The sequence below is a fragment of the Onychomys torridus genome, chromosome 12, assembly GCF_903995425.1.
Source record: "Onychomys torridus chromosome 12, mOncTor1.1, whole genome shotgun sequence".
Taxonomy (NCBI): domain Eukaryota; kingdom Metazoa; phylum Chordata; class Mammalia; order Rodentia; family Cricetidae; genus Onychomys; species Onychomys torridus.
In genome coordinates, this window is record NC_050454.1 from 23,972,886 (window position 1) to 23,990,546 (window position 17,661).

General features: G+C 44.8%; 1 protein-coding gene across 1 annotated transcript in view; it reads left to right on the forward strand.

The window, feature by feature from the left end:
- Positions 1-17,279, forward strand: part of Usf3 (upstream transcription factor family member 3) — a 73,296-nt gene extending 56,017 nt beyond the window's left edge. The window contains exons 6-7 of the mRNA XM_036203995.1: positions 6,696-6,792; positions 9,418-17,279. Coding sequence (XP_036059888.1) covers positions 6,696-6,792; positions 9,418-15,860 — 6,540 coding nt within the window. The 3' untranslated portion in view covers positions 15,861-17,279. The remainder of the gene's footprint in view (positions 1-6,695; positions 6,793-9,417) is intronic.
- Positions 17,280-17,661: the final 382 nt, after the last annotated feature.

Below are 17,661 nucleotides of genomic sequence, written 5' to 3' on the forward strand. Positions count from 1 at the left end.
ATCTTAACCAGATGGTCTCTTTCATCCCTAGTGGTCACCTTTTTAAGGTTTTCTTATTCTGTGTATTACATCTCATGCTTATTTCATGGGTCCTCATCCCTAAGTGTTGTATGGGCTTTCCCTGGAAATTTTCTTCAATTTTCTGCATCTCCCAGCCCCTAATTATCTTTTTCCTTTTCATTTAGGTGTTTTGTCTAAATAAAAATGTTAAGCATCTTATTTAAATGTTTGCAGACATGAGTTTTTGGGTTTTGTTTTTTTTGTTTTTTTTGTTTTTTTTTTTTCATGTTTTTGTTATTGTTTTGTTTCATAGTTGAGAGCAAAGCATCCAAAGTCAATGAAAGTTTCTATGCCTTTATTTGGGGACCAGGAGTTGTGCTTAACTCTGGAGTGGCTGAAGGACCCTATGGTAGTGTGGTTCAGTGCAACACCCAGCTCAGTGACTTACTGATTCCAGTGGATGCCAAGATTGCAGCTCAAGGCTGGGCTGCTATTTCTCTATTCACAATTTGCACACTTGCCCCAGGATCACCTTGCAGAAATGACCAGAGAGATTTGTAGGCCCAGTGTGGGCAGTGTGGCAAGTGTGTGGGTATGTGTGGGGGTGTCTTTAAAATGTCACTGGACTGCTTCCCCTGGGGAGTGTCAGAGGACCCCACAGGGTCATGGAGAGACTCAAGTCAGACTAGGGCTGGGTATAGAACCAGAACTGGTTTGCTAGTGCAGTTACTTAGGAATTCATCTAGCTTTCCCAGCCTCAGTTTCCTCCTTGGCCAAGTGGAAGGAAGCGGTCTTCATCTTGCTCAGCACCACCCATGCTCTAGCAACGCCTCTTGGAGCTGGGTCTGAGCAAGTACATGGACTGGGCGGCCTCACCTCAACTTCTGCCTGGGATGCCCTGCCACACTTCCCGCCCCTTTCTGCCCTATGGGGCACTCTGAGCCTGGCCCTGGGACTGCCCCTGTTTTCAGGCTCCCTGGTTTGGAGGCAGTGCTGCAGGAGAAATGTTTACCCATATGGAAGAGACGGGTGGACAGGTCTGTCAGGGTGTGGTGATGATCCAGTGATCAACACTCAAGCCTGTGCCCACTCATAATTTTTCATTATGGATCTAGCTTGGCTTTCCAGATACAACCCTGAACCAGACTCCTCTAATCACACAGACGGTGATTCAGCCTTCAGGGAGCTTTCTGGTGCCTACTTGCCCTGCTTCTGGCTCAAGCATAGAAAAGGAGACCCGAGCAGGCTCACAAAAGCGATTGCACAAGGGGGTCTCTTTCTTCCTTCCTCTACTGAAGTTCTGGAGGCTTGCCTGTCTGACTTGAGGGACAGTCACAACACCAGGTCACACCCACTCAAATGGACTAAAATCAGCCATTCGAAGTCTCAGCCTGGGGATGTTAGAGATTTGTTCTTAATACTAGGAGACTGGCCTTCTAGGAGATATCCCAAAGGCTGGCCCTAAGGTATCCACACACTCCCAATTGCATGCCCCTCTCAAAAGAGATACTTATTGGGGGGGGGGGGCTTGGAGAGAGAGAAAGAATTTATTAATAAAAGAATCATGATTTTTTAAAAAGCTAATCAAATAGGCTTATGTTTGGCCCTAAATGTTTTGTTTTCCTCGGGAAAACATCTGTCAGTCTTCCAGGGAGTAGAACGGTTGAAAAGTGTGAACCCTCTTGCTGGAGTTCTGGGGCTGGTTCAGGGACAGGGCTAGAGTCCAGAGCTGTAACACAGTATTTTACTTTGTCCTCATCTTGGCTAGGTGTTTTCCAGCTGTGCCTGAGGTTGAAATTTCCTAGTTCAAATTTCACAGAAACTAAATTTACCTTGTGTGGTTAGAGCAGGAAGAGAAGTCTTCCGTTGGCTCAGGACATGGGTGCGGAGAGGTGCCAGCAGCACTGCTCAGTGACCCTGTCATGGAGCCCTCAGTGGAGCCCTGTACCTCACCCCCCTCTGGTAGGATGACAGCAGGTGCTTCTGTGTGGAGACTTGGAGGATTTTAAGGCTGGATCAGCTTGCTCCTCAGCATTGCCCCCCTAGACACTTTAATTTCTTTTTATCCCTGCTGGGTGGGTTAAACTTTAATAAATATGCGGGATTTTTGTTGTTGTTGTTTGGTTGAGATTTTTTTGTTTGTCTTAAAAAAAAATAGACTGACCCTGCTTTCAGGAGCCTGAGGCAGGAGGTTCACAAGTTGAAGAAAAGGAAAAGGATAGTTTTTTTTTTAACATAGGGCTGATTGTGTTGTTGTTTGCTTTTCTTTGCCCACATCTTGAGGTGCAGGGGCCTCTCAGTCCATGTTGGAAGCTGCCTGGTAAAACCTTACCTTCCTACCTACTCTTGGCTTTCATTCCTTAGTGTCCTTTTCTGTTGCTGCCTTTTAAGCTATGGCTGTCCTGATCAGGAGGGGATTCTGTTCCCTCAGGTACCTACTCATTCAAAGCTACCAAGGGAATTTATGTAAATCTCTGTCCCTCTAAAGAACTCAAGATTCAAAGGTTGAGGTGGAATTCTGCTCCTCAGAGAGGCTGAATAGCAAATCACTCACCTCTCCTTGCTCACATCTCCCCCCAAACCCTGTCCTTCTCCTTGCCCCCACTGAAAAACCCTTCTCCACCCGGCTCTTCCCTACCACTTCCTGTCAGCTAGTTGCTGACTCAGTCTCCTGGCCACAGGGGTATTTTATTTAATCAACAAAGGTAACACATCTTTGCATCATTAACAAATGTTCCATAGCATAAACAAAATAACACACCTTAAAATAATATTCTACAACATTCCCAATTCTTGTAAGTTTGTGAAGAAAGGAAACTGGAACCATTTCACTTTTTTAGTGTCTAGAATGTGCAGTAGAAGTCAGTATCTGGCTCCCAGAGCAGAGCAGTTTCCAGCTTGTCTTCACTGTTGTTGTGTGCCCTGCCTGCTGTCCGTGCAGGGGGACAGGTGGCTGAGCATTATCAGGTCCTACTGTTCTGATTGTTGTTTTAAGAAAGGACAGTATTAGTTTTCTCTTTCTGATTTTGCAGTACCAGGATGTGAAACTAGAGCCATACATATTATGTGGGCACTCTACCACTGAGCCACACCTGGTTTCCTTTTTCTGGGAGTTTTGTGGGTGTGCACATTGGGTCTCTATAGTGAGTCAGTTGAAGGAACCCAGAACTGAAGCTTATTGAATCAAGGCACTAAGTCACAGTGATGGATACATGGGCAGTAATAAAGGATGGGAGAGATTGATACTATGTACATTGGAATGGAAGTTAGTCATTCAAGACCACACGCTTAGTCAAAAGAAAGAAACCAGAAATGGCCAGTGGATGGCTTAAATGTTTCTTAGTAATAACCTGGCAAATAAAAGAAATGCAGCTATTAGAAAGAGTCAGCTAGCCCCCCCCAAATGTGATATGAAAATGCCTATAGGGTACATCTTCAGTAAAATGTATTGCATGATGTTCATAGCATCCTTTTATCTAGGTGTGTGTGTGTGTGTGTACAGTGGAGGTGGAGGTGGAGATGTGCACATATATGCAGGTGCCCAGAACAGAGGAGGTCCCCTTGGGTATCCTCTGTTGTGCCCTCCCTTATTCACTGAATGGGAGTTCACAGGGGTTTTTTGTTTGTTTGTTTGTTGTTTGTCTTGTTGTCAAGACCGGTCGGTGATCAGCAATCTTGTAGTCTCTGCTCCCCACCCTCAGCACTAGGGTTATGTGTGCATGTGAGAGTGCACAAGCACACACACACACACACACACACACACACACACACACATACACACACTAGTGGGTGCTGGGGATCCAAACTCAGATCCTCATGTTTGTGCTGAAAGCTCTCTTACCCACTGAGCCACCATCCCAGCAGCCCTGTCTCAGGTTTTAAAGACTATGTTGGCATACATTATTTCTGGAAGGATATGCATGCAGCTTCATAATGATTGTTTTGGGGATGGGATCTGGAGAGCAAGAGCATAGAGGAATGTTGCTTTTCAGTGTTTATCCCTTCATTTTTTTTTTTATATTTTTGCCATATGTATATCATGTTTTTGTTTCCTGTGTGTGTATGTTTATGTGATGTGTGTGTATATGTGCTTGTGTGTGAGTATGTGCACATGAGTGTAGAAGCCATAAGCCAGTGTTAGCTGTCTTCCTTGATTGCTTTCCACCTTATTTTTTTGAGATTTGCTCTCATCCTGAACCTGCAGTTCAGTGACTCAACTGAACTGGCTGACCAGTGAGCTCCAGAGATCTGCCTGTCTCTGACTCCCCAGTGCTAAGATTTCAGGTGGGATCTGCCATGCCCATGCTTGGGATCCAAACTCATGCTTGCCTGGCAAGTACTTCACTGACTGAACCATCTTCCAGCCCCCACATTATGTTTACAGTCTTAAAGTTTGTTATGACTGTGGCACTCACGAGATGGCATATTGCTCTTGGAGAAGACCCAAGTTCTGTTCCTAGCACCCATGTCAGGTGACTCATAACCACCTGTGACTCCAGCTCCAAGGGATCCAGTATCCTCTTCTGAACTCTGTAGGCACCTGTACACGGCATTTTCTCCCGTATAAACACACATATATACACATAATTAGAAATATAAAATAAGCCTTCAAAAATTTTAAGAATAGAAAAGTGCTTTAATGTAAAATTTAGCCATCAAAAAAGTATAGAAATGGAATATAGTAAGAGCATGGCAATAATACTTAGTCAAGTGAGAGCCCTTTCTCAGCCCATTACTTAGGATACTTTGAGGTTGTGGTTATCAGTAGAGAATAATCTGAAATCTGACATTGACATAGTCTTGAAAACCTCTGTGGCCTCTTCTCCTGCCAGTCTTTACAGAATGCTTCATCCACCATTCCTGTCTTCACACATAACAAGGTCGGCCCTGCCTGAGGGCCTTTGCCTTCTGACCCTGTGACTTGGCTCTTCTTCCTCCAGATAGCCTCAGCATATACTTTGCCCCTTTCAAGTATTTCTTGGCTATCACCTTATAGAGAGGCCTTCCCAATGCTCCCTTTTGAAAAAACAGTATAATAGAATGTCTTAGTACAGGCTCCAGTTCAAGTAACAAAGTAGAACCAATCCAGTGACTTAACAAAAGACTTAACCTCCCAGTTGTGGAGGCTGAAGAGTCCAAAATAAAGATCCCAATCCTTGGACTACAGAGATGGCTTATCAGGTAAAAGTAGAACTACTCTGCAGAGGACCTGAGTTTGGTTCCCAGCAGCCCTGTCAGGATCTCACAAGTGCCTGGAACTCCAGACCAGGAGGATCCAACACCTCCAGCTTCTGTGTGCATATAGCCACACAAAGACACAAAATTAAAAATAATAAAATCTTTAAAAATAAAAATATTCTCATCCTAGTTATGTACTCATATGGTACAGAGAAAAGGATTGCCACACTCTTCTCTTTAAAAAAAAAAAAAAATTCTTATTTATGTGTAGGACACTGCAGAGCCCGGAGAGGCTATTGGAGCCAATGGAACCGGAGTTAGAGATGGTTGTGAGCCCCCATGTGGGTACTGGTAAACAAACCCAGATCCTCTGCTACAGCAATAAGTGACCTTAGCTGCTAAGCCATCTTTCCAGCCTGTCTCTTCATGTAAGGCTGCTAATCTGTAAGAGCAGTAAGTGTTCTTAACTGCTGAGCCATCTCTCCATTTCTTTCTTCCTGTGAGAGTGTTAATCTCATTCATGAGGGCAGAGCCCTTTCAGACTTCAACTCCAAATACCATCACATCATGGATCAGAAGTGGTACATATAAATTTGTCTGAGGAACACAAACCTTCAGTCCACATACTACCATCATCAGGTTCCTTCTTTATCTTTGATTTTCCTTTGTATTGCTTCTTGTGTATCACACAAAATCTTTTTACCTAATTTTGTGGTGTGTGTGTATGCATGTATGTGTGTGTGGAGGTCAAAGGACAATTTTAGGTATCATTCCTCAGGAACCAAGCATTTTGGCTTTATTTGTATTGTGTTTGCAGGCGCACATGTGTATGTGGGTGTACTTGTGTGTGCATGTACATGTGAAGGTCAGAGTCCACTTCCTGTTGTGTTTCTCCAGGGATAGCTGTCTTCCACCTTACTTTTGTTTTTACACTTTAGATTGGTTGGCCTAGAACTCTATGTAGACAGGTTGGCTTTAAACTCAGAGAGCTGCCTGTGTCTACATCCCAAGTGCTAGGATTAAAGATGTAGGCAACCACAATCATCCACCTTTCTTCTTGAGACAGATCTCTCCCTGGCTTAGGCTCACCTGCTGGATTAGGCTAGCTGTCTCCAGCTGGGATTACAAGTGCATGCCACCATGCCTGGGTTTTAAACTTACCTTCAGTGAATTGAAGTCAGATCTCCATACTTATACAGCAAGCACTTGACCAACTGAGCTCTCTTCCTAGCTTATCACCTGATTCATGGGTGAGTATGTGTGTGTGTGTGTGTGTGTGTGTGTGTGTGTGTAGTTTGAGGTTAGATGGTTTGCCTACTTTCCTACATAGTAAATGATCGAGAGATATGTCATAAATCTAAAATGAACAGTAGAAACTTTTGAACTTTGTACCTAATTTGAATTTTAAAAAGTTATATATCACATGTGATAAATCCAAAGTTTACATGTCTTCTTACAGTTTACATGTCTTGGATGAAATGTCTAAATGGTCAATTTTTTTTTTTTTTTTTTTTCAGAGCAAGAACATGATCCTGGACCAAGCCTTTAAGTACATAACAGAACTGAAGCGGCAGAACGATGAGCTTCTGCTCAACGGAGGGAACAGTGAACAAGGTGGGGCATGCGGAGCCTGCTGGCTCCTGTCTGTTGGACCATGCTCAGGTGTCTGTGTGCCGGGACATGCACTTGAGGACATGGAAAACTCCCTCAAATCAGAGTGGACTCAGTAGCACTGGAAATGAGACCATTGTAACTGAACTCCTTCCTCCTCTGGGGTTAATTCAGTCTTGTAGAAGTACATAACCAGTCTCGATTACGTCTGTGTATTCCACGTTTGCCTGAGTCATGAGACCAATAGTGTTCAGTCTCCACTGTTCCACTTGGATCTTACAGCTAGGAGACTCTCACAAGACTCTGACTCATAGAAGAGTTCTGCTCAGTGGAACTCACAGACAAGATCAGGATAGATCTGAGCCAAGTTTTAACAATGCATTGACTTAGAAGACCAAAATACTCATTTTGTAATTGTTTACATTAATATAAAGTGTGTATTAAACTACCAGATCATTTAATGATACTTGGTTTTTTAGGTGTAACTTTTTGTGCTGTGGGTTTAGATTTTTCCAGCAGCATTGAAGAGAAGCTGAAAGGAAACACACTCCAGGCCAGTAAAGCTTAGGGTGATAGGCTGTTGAGTGGCTATTTATTATGGCTCTGAAAAGAACAGAGAATTTCCTTTAATGACTTAGTAGACCACCTTAAAAGGAACAATGTTTTACTGAGGTTGGACAGTGCTGTGGAATGCTGGTTGTGATGGGCAAGAGTAGTATTAGAAACCATGTCTGGGAGGGCAGCATTCAGATCTTCCTTACATTCAGTTAAACAGTTGCTTTCCTACATCAGCTCTCTTGTGATGGTGGAGACCCTTATGGGTGAATCCAGCAGCTAGTTAGATAGATTGGTATTTGGGAACATTGTAAAGCATCCCATACGATGCTTTGAAGGCCAGAATGATCTGCAGCCTTTTCCAGTGATAGCTCCTTTGATTTAGAACACAGCCAAACAGTCATGTTACCTTAGAGAAAAGGGAAGCTAATGAAAAAATACCAGGTACACAGGGCTCCAGAAAAGGCCTAGCAGCCAGGCCAGGGTGGGGCAGAGCTTCAGCTGGCTCATTTTTTGTTGTTGTTCTTTTGGTAGAAAATAGTTTATTTCATTTAATGCAGAGTAGAGGATAACACCTTCTCAAGGATAGACAATGTCAAAGAGACCACTGTGCCCATCTATATCTCAGGCAGGCTTTGTAATAAAGTCTGTAGGAGAAGCTTTACCTTGAGAATATGCTCCTGTCCAGGAGATTAACAGGCCCATTTTAATAGATTCCAAATGAGGGGGACAATAGTATGCTCTTGTTCTTTATCAGAAAGCTTCTAGCCAGATATTAATCTTACAAAGTTTACATGCACACACACACACACACACACACACACACACACACACAGTAATATAATATATGTAAAACATGATTTATATATATATATACATATATATATGTATATATATATATATAATATTATAATATGGTAGTGACCCTCCAGTCAGTTCAGAATGTCACATCTTCACCTAAGACTAGAGATAAGCCTTACATCCCATTTCTATGACCAGTAATTGGAGCCCTGAAGTTCTGGTCATTGGTTTAAAAGCTGCTGATTATGAGTGGGGTGGCTCGTCCCAGTGACCTCCAATCCTACTAACATCTACCTGTGTACTTCACATTTCCTCCTCTAGAGATAGACCCTCAAGCCATTTAGGAGTTGGACATCTAGTTAGTCTGGTTACTTTGGGCTGCAGTGGGCTACAAGAATTTAAGGATCCTGTTCTTGCCGACTTTGAACTATATGAAGTTAAGATGGCTGCAGCACTGTCTAAGGATGGATTGACTGTAAACAAGAGGAGGAAAAAATTAAGATCGTTAAGCACACAAGGTCCAAGACTGATATAATCACTACTAAGATTATAATAGGTACAATTCATTTCAATTCATATCAATTCTGATAATTCAGAGGTTCAATTCCAAAGCTATTTGCCAAAAGGGATGATAGTGTTTAGCATGGTTTTAACCTGATTTTGTCAATCAGATGGGATATTATCAGAATTAAGAATTATACCAATCAGCCTTGATAATAAAATACGTGTCCTCATTGGGTAGTGTGAGGATTCTATCTAGTATATCCTGACCACCCTTGGGCTACTATGTCAAGCTGCTTTGAAGACTATCCCACAGGTTGATGGATTTGAGCCAAAGACTGTTCAGCTCAAATGCTAAGGGCTATTCCTTAGCCTTCTGTATCATACACTTTAAGAGGCCTGTCAGTTGTGGTAACCCTAAACTTGGAGCCCCAAGCAAAGAGCTGTTAGCTTATCAAAAGCGTGTTACCAGGAATCAGTCTATGTTACGCTGTTTCATGTGTTAGCTGTGCTACTGGCAAGTTTTGCATTGGGAATGTTGAGACTTGTACACCGTAGGAGAGTTTCAGTGACTGGCCTTCAAAGGAACATAAGGGAGACTTGGGGTGTCACTCTTAGAAGAAACCTTACAGCAGCAGAGAGCTCTGGCTCCGCTGAGGCGTTTGAAGGCTGGAATTGGAATTCAGTGTCTTAGCACAGGTATTTTAGCTTAAGTTGTTGTAACCACTGACATTCACCAGTATTTTCACGTCTTCATTTCTAATACTTTAGCTGAAGAAATTAAAAAGCTACGGAAACAACTGGAAGAGATCCAAAAGGAGAATGGCCGGTATATCGAATTGCTGAAAGCAAATGACATATGCTTATACGATGACCCCACAATCCACTGGAGAGGAAATCTGAAGAGCTCAAAGGTGTCGGTTGTTATTCCAAGTGACCAGGTCCAAAAAAACATCATTGTTTATTCCAACGGGAGTCAGCCCGGGGGAAACAGCCAGGGGACAGCCGTTCAGGGGATAACCTTTAATGTCGGTCACAGCTTGCAGAAGCAAACCGCCAATGTGGTGCCAGTGCAGAGGGCCTGCAAGCTTGTGACTCCTGTGTCTATTTCTGGAGTTTACCCTCCTGAAAACAAGCCGTGGCATCAGACTACAGTGTCTGCACTGGCTGCCAACCAGCCTGTCCCCCTTTGTCTTCCCGCTGCCATTTCTGCTCAAAATATTCTCGAACTTTCTACTTCCGAAAGCCAATCAAGTGTGCTTGGTGCCACCGGCAGCTCACTGATCACCGTTGCAGTTGGCCCTGACCCTCACCAACATTGTTCCTCGCACACATGCCTAAAAGATCAAAATGCTTCAGAAAATAACAACGGGCAAGAGAGCCCCAAATCATCAAAGAAAACAGTTCCGTGTGTCACAAGCATCTCCTCCGGCAACTCAGCAGCTGCCTCTAACGTCCATCATGAAACCAAATCTGGCCCGAGTGTGCAGGACTTCAGTGAAGACTTGCAAAACACCCCTGCTGTGTCAGTTACCTCCTCAGCATGCTCCGAGCCTCCCAGGTGTATGGGTGACTCTTCCCCAGGGAGCATTAGCAAGACAGCCGGCTCAACAAATACCACCACAGTGGTGGCCCCAGCTCATGCCGGAGGAGTGATGACCACCCTCCCGGTGAGCAGTCTTTCTGCAAAGCCTTTGGACAGTGGTTGGACTCTTTCTTGTTCTTTGCCTTCTTCAAGTGTCAGTGCTTCAGATTTGAAAAACATCACTAGCCTCACCCGAATCTCTTCAGCTGGAAACACACAGACAACATGGACTACTTTGCATCTGGCCGGAAACACTATTCAGCCTTTGAGCCAGACACCGTCTTCTGCTGTGACTCCGGTATTGAGCGAGTCGGGTACCAGCCCTACCCCGAGCCACCACAAGCATGTGGCTACTGGCATCACCTTAAATAACCCCCTCCCAGCGGATGGGCCCCCAGTTGAGCAAGCAGTGGTGACATTGCCTTCATGTCCACCCTTACCTATGCAGCCACCAACTGCCCAGCCACAAGTTAAATCTCAGCCTCCAAAACATATCCTTCCCTTGAACTCAGCCATGCAAGTGATTCAGATGGCTCCCTCAGCTGGGTCAGCGGTCACTGCGGCTCCGGGTAACCAAAACGTTATCATTCTTCAGCCACCCAGCACGACCCCATGCCCGGCAATGGTGCGGGCCGAGGTTCCCAGCCAAGCAGTAGGTCAGCAGATTGTCATCATACAGGCAGCCAATCAGAAGCCATTGCCACTGCTCTCCGCCCCCCATCCTGGTTCTGTTCGACTCCCTGTCAATGGGGCCAGTGCTATAATAGGGTCTCATAATTCAGTGCAGAGTGTGCCAGCCCCACAGACTTTTGGGGGGAAGCATCTTGTCCACATACTACCACGACCTTCGTCTTTATCCATGTCTAATTCAACCCAAACCTTTTCTGTTACCATGTCAAACCAACAGCAGCCTCAAACCATTTCTTTAAATGGACAGCTCTTTGCTTTGCAGCCTGTCATGTCTTCATCAGGAACTACAAATCAAACCCCTATGCAAATTATTCAACCCACCACCAGCGAAGATCCAAATACCAATGTTGCCCTGAACACATTTGGGGCTCTGGCCAGCCTCAATCAGAGCATATCCCAGATGGCAGGCCAGAGCTGTGTGCAGTTGTCTATCAGTCAGTCTGCTAGTCCTCAGACTCCCACAAACACTCAAACCAGCCCTGCTAACTGTGTTCCCCTAGCAACAACTATAGCACCTACCATGACAACAGATAATTCAGCCACACTATCCAGTACTTACAGTCTGGCAACAGCCTCCTCAACAAACCCCGTCACTTGTTTGCCCCCTACCATGAAATCCAAAAGACTGAACAAGAAGCCAGGTGCCAAGAAACATGCAGCCAACAAGCCAGCATGTCCCCTGAATTCAGTCAGAGATGTGGGCAAGCTAGATGGCCCCAGAACAGACAGCTCAGCAGAACTGTCGTGTAGTGATGGACTGCTGGACAGCCTCCCTGTCAGCCTAGTGTCTGTTGCCGTGCCCCAGGCCAAGAGTGGTAACAGTCCTGCTCCACTGGCCATTCTGAACTCTGAGTCAGTAGTCCCTGAGTCTGGGTCCGGATCTAAGTCAGCGGAAGACTGGAACTCATCCCCCCAAGAATCTGAGACAAACGAACAGTTTGCAGTGGCCCCAGCAAAATCCAAAGACTCCACTCCCACCTTGCAAGAGACATCTCAGGGCACACCACCAACTGCAGTAGCATTGTCCAGTGCTACAAAATCCTGTACTGCAACCAATGTGTTGATCCCATCTCCTCTTGAACCTCAGACTGCAGTTTCTCAGGCTTCTGGCGTGTCGTCTACTACAAGCACTTCGATCACTGACTGTATTTCTGAGGTAGAAATTGTGGCAGAACCTTGCCCAGCTCAGCAGGATTCCCTGGACACCGCACAAACCCCAGGGCCTTTAAAGGGGCAGGGTCTGACTACATTGCTGTCTGACCTTACTAAAGAAAAAGACCTTCAGACCTCATCTCTTTCTGTCCGGATGGGTCACCCTGATTTTTCTCCAGGAGAGTCTAAGCTGGGTGATTCTAATGTCGATTTGCATCCCAAGCAGGAACTATTGCTGATGAACGATGACAGAGGCCCAGCACAGCACCACTCGTGTCTCCCTGATCAAGAGGTTATGAATGGCTCTCTGCTCACCAGTAGGCAGGCTGACTCTCCCATGTCAACCAGCTCTGGCAGTAGTCACAGTTTCTCAGTTGCATCCATGCTTCCTGAAACAGCTCGAGAAGATGTGACCAGCAGTACAACCACTAACACATGTGACAGTTGTACCTTTGCAGAGCAAACTGACATCGTAGCCCTTGCAGCGAGAGCTATTTTGGACCAGGAGAACATTGAGAAGGGAAGGGTTGGCACACAGGCTGAGATGAGGGAGGTTACTTCCAAGCCTTCTGAAACCTCTCTAGAGGGAGAGCAGCCTTTTAAACCACAGATCCATAAGGAGCCTTGCACAGGACAGGCAGATGCAACACCAACTGAATTTAACTCTCAGGATTCAGTGGAAGTCACAGTTGATAGGCCTCTTGAAAAGCCTAGCTGTTCTCTGGGAATTAAAACATCAAATGCCTCCTTACAGGTGTCGGCCTCTCAGCCACCAAGTCTTACCAGTTTAAGTGTGAATAATCTTATCCATCAGAACAGCATCAACCATCCTCTGGTCAGCTGCACGGGGTTATCCCAGCCTTCTGAGCAAACGTCTATTCCTGTGACTGTCAATATGACTGTTGCATCCAGTTCTTATGGCAGCCAGCCTCCTGTGCCACCTCTGATGACAGAGTATTCCCAGGAACAGCTGAATGGCATGACTAGCGCCATACCAAATCCACAGATTCAAGAACCCCTTCCAAAGCCTAGTCACGAGAGCCGCAAGGATTCTGCAAAGCGCACTGTACAAGATGATCTTTTACTGTCTTCAGCCAAACGCCAAAAGCATTGTCAGCCAGCCCCTCTCAGGCTTGAAAGTATGCCCCTGATGAGCCGGACTCCAGACAGCATTCCTGATCAAACTCAAATGATGGTGAGTCAGATCCCCACCAACTCTTCAAACTCAGTTGTACCTGCTAGCAACCCAGCGCATGGTGACGGCCTTACACGGCTATTCCCTCCTGGAAACAACTTTGTGGCACCAGCATTGAGGCAGACAGAAGTTCCATGTAGTTCTCAGCCTCCTGTTGCTGAGCAACAGCAGCAAACTCAGGCAAGTCAACATCTGCAGGCCCTGCAGCAGCATGTACCAGCTCAAGGGGTGTCTCACCTTCATACTAACCATCTCTACATCAAGCAGCAGCAACAGCAGCAGCAGCAGCAGCAGCAGCAAGCAGGACAGTTAAGAGAGAGGCATCACTTGTATCAGCTACAGCATCATGTGCCTCATGCAGACAGTACTGTCCACTCCCAGCCCCATATTGTGCACCAACAGAGAACTCTACAACAGGAAGTTCAGATGCAGAAGAAGAGAAATCTCGTTCAGGGCACTCCTGCCTCTCAGCTGTCCTTACAACCAAAACACCATGGGACTGATCAGTCAAGACCCAAGAGTAGTCAGCCACATCCTCACCATCAACAGATGCAGCAACAGATGCAGCAACATTTTGCAAGTTCCCAGACAGAGAAGAGCTGTGAAAACTCTTCAACTAACCGGGGTCATCATAGCCATGCCCAGAACCATCTCAATCAAGATATTCTGCACCAGCAACAGGATGTTGGAAGCAGACAGCAAGGTTCAGCAGTTTCTTCTGACCATGTATCCGGACATAATCCAATGCAGAGGCTTTTGCCATCAAGAGGCTTAGAGCAGCAAATGGTGTCCCAACCCAGTATTGTGACTAGGTCTTCAGACATGACCTGTGCTCCACACAGGCCAGAGAGAAACCGAGTGTCAAGTTACTCTGCTGAGGCACTCATTGGAAAGTCATCTTCTTCTTCAGAGCAGAGAATGGGCATGTCAATTCAGGGCTCCAGAGTTTCAGAGCAGCTGGAAATGAGAAGCTATCTTGATGTTCCCAGGAATAAAAGCTTGGCGATTCATAATATGCAGGGTCGCATGGACCATCCCGTCCCTCTTCCTGACTGTCAGACCTTCAAACCAGCTGGAGCCAGCCAACAGCCCCAGAGTAATTTTGAAGTACAATCTTCAAGAAATAATGAAATCGGTAATCCTGTGCCATCACTGAGAAGCATGCAGTCCCAGGCTTTTCGAATTAGTCAAAACACTGGCCCACCACCAATCGACCGACAAAAGAGATTATCTTATCCACCAGTTCAGAGCATCCCAACAGGAAATGCTGTCCCACCAAGGGACAGTGAGAATACTTGTCACCAGAGTTTCATGCAGAGTTTACTTGCTCCTCACCTTGGTGACCAGGTCCTTGGGAGCCAAAGGTCACTCTCAGAACACTCAAGGAATACACAATGTGGTCCATCTTCAACAATTGAATATAATTGTCCCCCAGCTCGTGAAAGTGTTCATATTAGAAGAGAGAGTGAAAGTCAGACTAGGGACAGTTGTGACATGTCTTTAGGTACAATTAACACCAGGAACAGCACTTTGAATATTCCTTTTTCAAGTTCCTCTTCCTCAGGAGATATTCAAGGTCGAAACACAAGTCCTAATATTTCTGTACAGAAGTCTAATCCCATGAGGATTACTGACAGTCATGGGACCAAGGGCCACATGAACCCTCCTGTCACATCCAACATGCATGGGGTTGCAAGGCCAACTTTGCCACACCCATCTGTGTCTCATGGGAATGCTGACCAAGGGCCCCCTGTACGTCAGGCTAACTCTTCAGTTGTCCATAGGTCAAGACATCCCCTGCAAGACAGCGGTGGTTCCAAAATCCGCCAACCTGAAAGGAATCGTTCTGGAAATCAAAGGCACAGCAATGTCTTTGATCCAAGTCTTCCTCATCTTCCTCTCTCTGCTAGCGGCAGCATGATTCTTGGACGTCAGCAACCTGCTGCAGAGAAGAGAGGGAGTATTGTCCGTTTCATGCCTGATAGTCCACAAGTACCTAATGATAATTCAGGTCCTGACCAGCATGCGCTCTCACAAAATTTTGGTTTCCCTTTTATTCCGGAGGGTGGCATGAATCCACCAATAAATACAAATACTTCCTTCATTCCACAGGTTACCCAGCCCAGTGCTACACGAACTCCAGCCCTCATCCCAGTAGATCCCCAAAACTCTCTCCCCTCCTTCTACCCTCCCTATTCCCCTGCTCACCCTACTCTGTCCAATGACATTTCAATCCCTTATTTTTCTAATCAAATGTTCTCCAATCCTAGCACAGAGAAAGTAAACAGTGGAAGTTTAAACAACCGATTTGGATCCATTTTATCTCCTCCCAGACCCGTTGGCTTTGCGCAGCCAAGCTTTCCTCTTCTCCCTGAGATGCCGCCAATGCACATGGCCAACTCTCACCTATCCAATTTTAACATGACATCATTGTTTCCGGAAATAGCGACGGCTCTTCCTGATGGCTCGGCGATGTCACCTTTGCTCGCCATAGCCAACTCCTCTGCTTCTGACTCCTCCAAGCAGTCCTCAAACAGACCTGCTCACAACATAAGCCATATCTTAGGGCATGATTGCAGCTCAGCTGTTTAAATCCAGAGAGGCTGAATGTGGTGGTTCGAGTTGATGCAACAGCTGTTCTTGTGTGTATACATGTGCATTGAGAGAACTTGTGTGGGTGTGTGTCTTTGTTTTGAATAACCATTTTTCACTTAGCTTCTGATTACAAGGAAGTCATGTCAAAGAGGATGCATACGCTGGGATTGTCAAAACAATCACCTTTCATTTCTGAGTGATGTGCTTTCTTTAATCATTTAAATGATTTACCTTTCCAAGTTTGATTTGTAATCTTTTATTCCCTAAGTACTAATCAACCAGAAGTTGAAGAGATCTTGGCACATGCTGGATGGTAGGAAGGAGCTGAGATTTCAAACTCAGTTGTTGCTAAGTTGTAAAATAGATAGTTGAGATGGCTGAGTTGCAAATCCAAAAGTAAAAGCAACTTGAAAAAACATGATTCATCACTTGGTTGATGTCAATAGCTAACAGTTCTGCACCATGGCAAGTGATAAATTGGTAATGAGTTAAATTCCCATAAGTAAAGTCAAGCAGATAGAAAATATATGAAGTGTTTGATTCCTGAGCTCTGTTACAGGCACTTGTTTCTTAATTATAATTTTTAATAAACTACCTAAATTTCATGTCTTGTTCTTCAGAGAGCCACATTATCCGTTAATGTGCCAAGATCATGTAAAGCTAAAGTCTTCCTTAGACAATGAGCCTTAAGAATACAAAGCTAAGACAAAATACAGAAATGCTTTCCACTTAGTACTTGGGTTTTGCGTTAGCCCAAAGAACAGCAGTTGTATTGTGGCTTTTCCTAGGGTCAGTTAGTGACTAGCACTTCACCAGTTGAGTTGATCAAGTATTCGCTCTTCATTCTATTTATTTGGTCTTGAAACAGATTAGTTTACAATCACTTACATATTAGAACTGCTCATATTATGTTTAGAATATTGTGTTTAGAAGACACATTTGAGTCTTTTCAGATATTTCTAGAGTTTTAAGCTGTCTTGGTATTTTCATTTACTGATTATTTTAAATGTTGCATTGTAAATTGCATTATTATCCTTCATAATTTTCAGGAAATGAATTCATTATTTTTCTTGTAGGTATGAAATGGTGCTTCACAAAATACATCCTCTATGTACATCAGTGAGTTTATGAGTGAGAGTGCATGTGAGAACGGGTTTTAAAGAGTAGACTGGTCCTTGCTGTTGGAGATGTCTATCATATATATAAATACATATGTCATGTTGCACATGATATATAGATATAGCCTTGTCTCAATTAAAAGTGAACAGTAGGACTGCCATCTGCAGATGGAAATTGAGACTTTCTCTAGAGCAGTGGCTCTCAGCCTTCCTAATGCGACCCTAAAACAGCTCCTCATGTCGTGGCGACCCCAACCATAAAATTATTTTCATTGCTGCTTCATAACTGTAATTTTGCTACTGTTATGAATCGTAATGTAAAGTCTTAGATGACCCCTGTGAAAGGCTGTTTGTGACCCGCAGGTTGAGAACTCCTGCTCTAGAGCATGGGCGAACACGAGGTGGTTTTTTTGTTTTTGGTTTTGTTTTTAATTCTCTCATACATTACATCCCAACCACAGTTTCCCCTCCCTCCACTCTTCCCAGCACCCCTCCTCCACCTCTCTGCTCCTCCAGATCCACTTCTCCATTTCCTTCTAGAACAAAGAGCAGGCTTCCCAGGGATCTCAACCAAACATGGCCTGATGAGTTACAGAAAACCAGACAGAAACCCTAATACCAAGGTTGGACGAGGCAACCCAGGAGGAGGAAAAGGGTCAGGCTGCAGATGTTTTACCCAG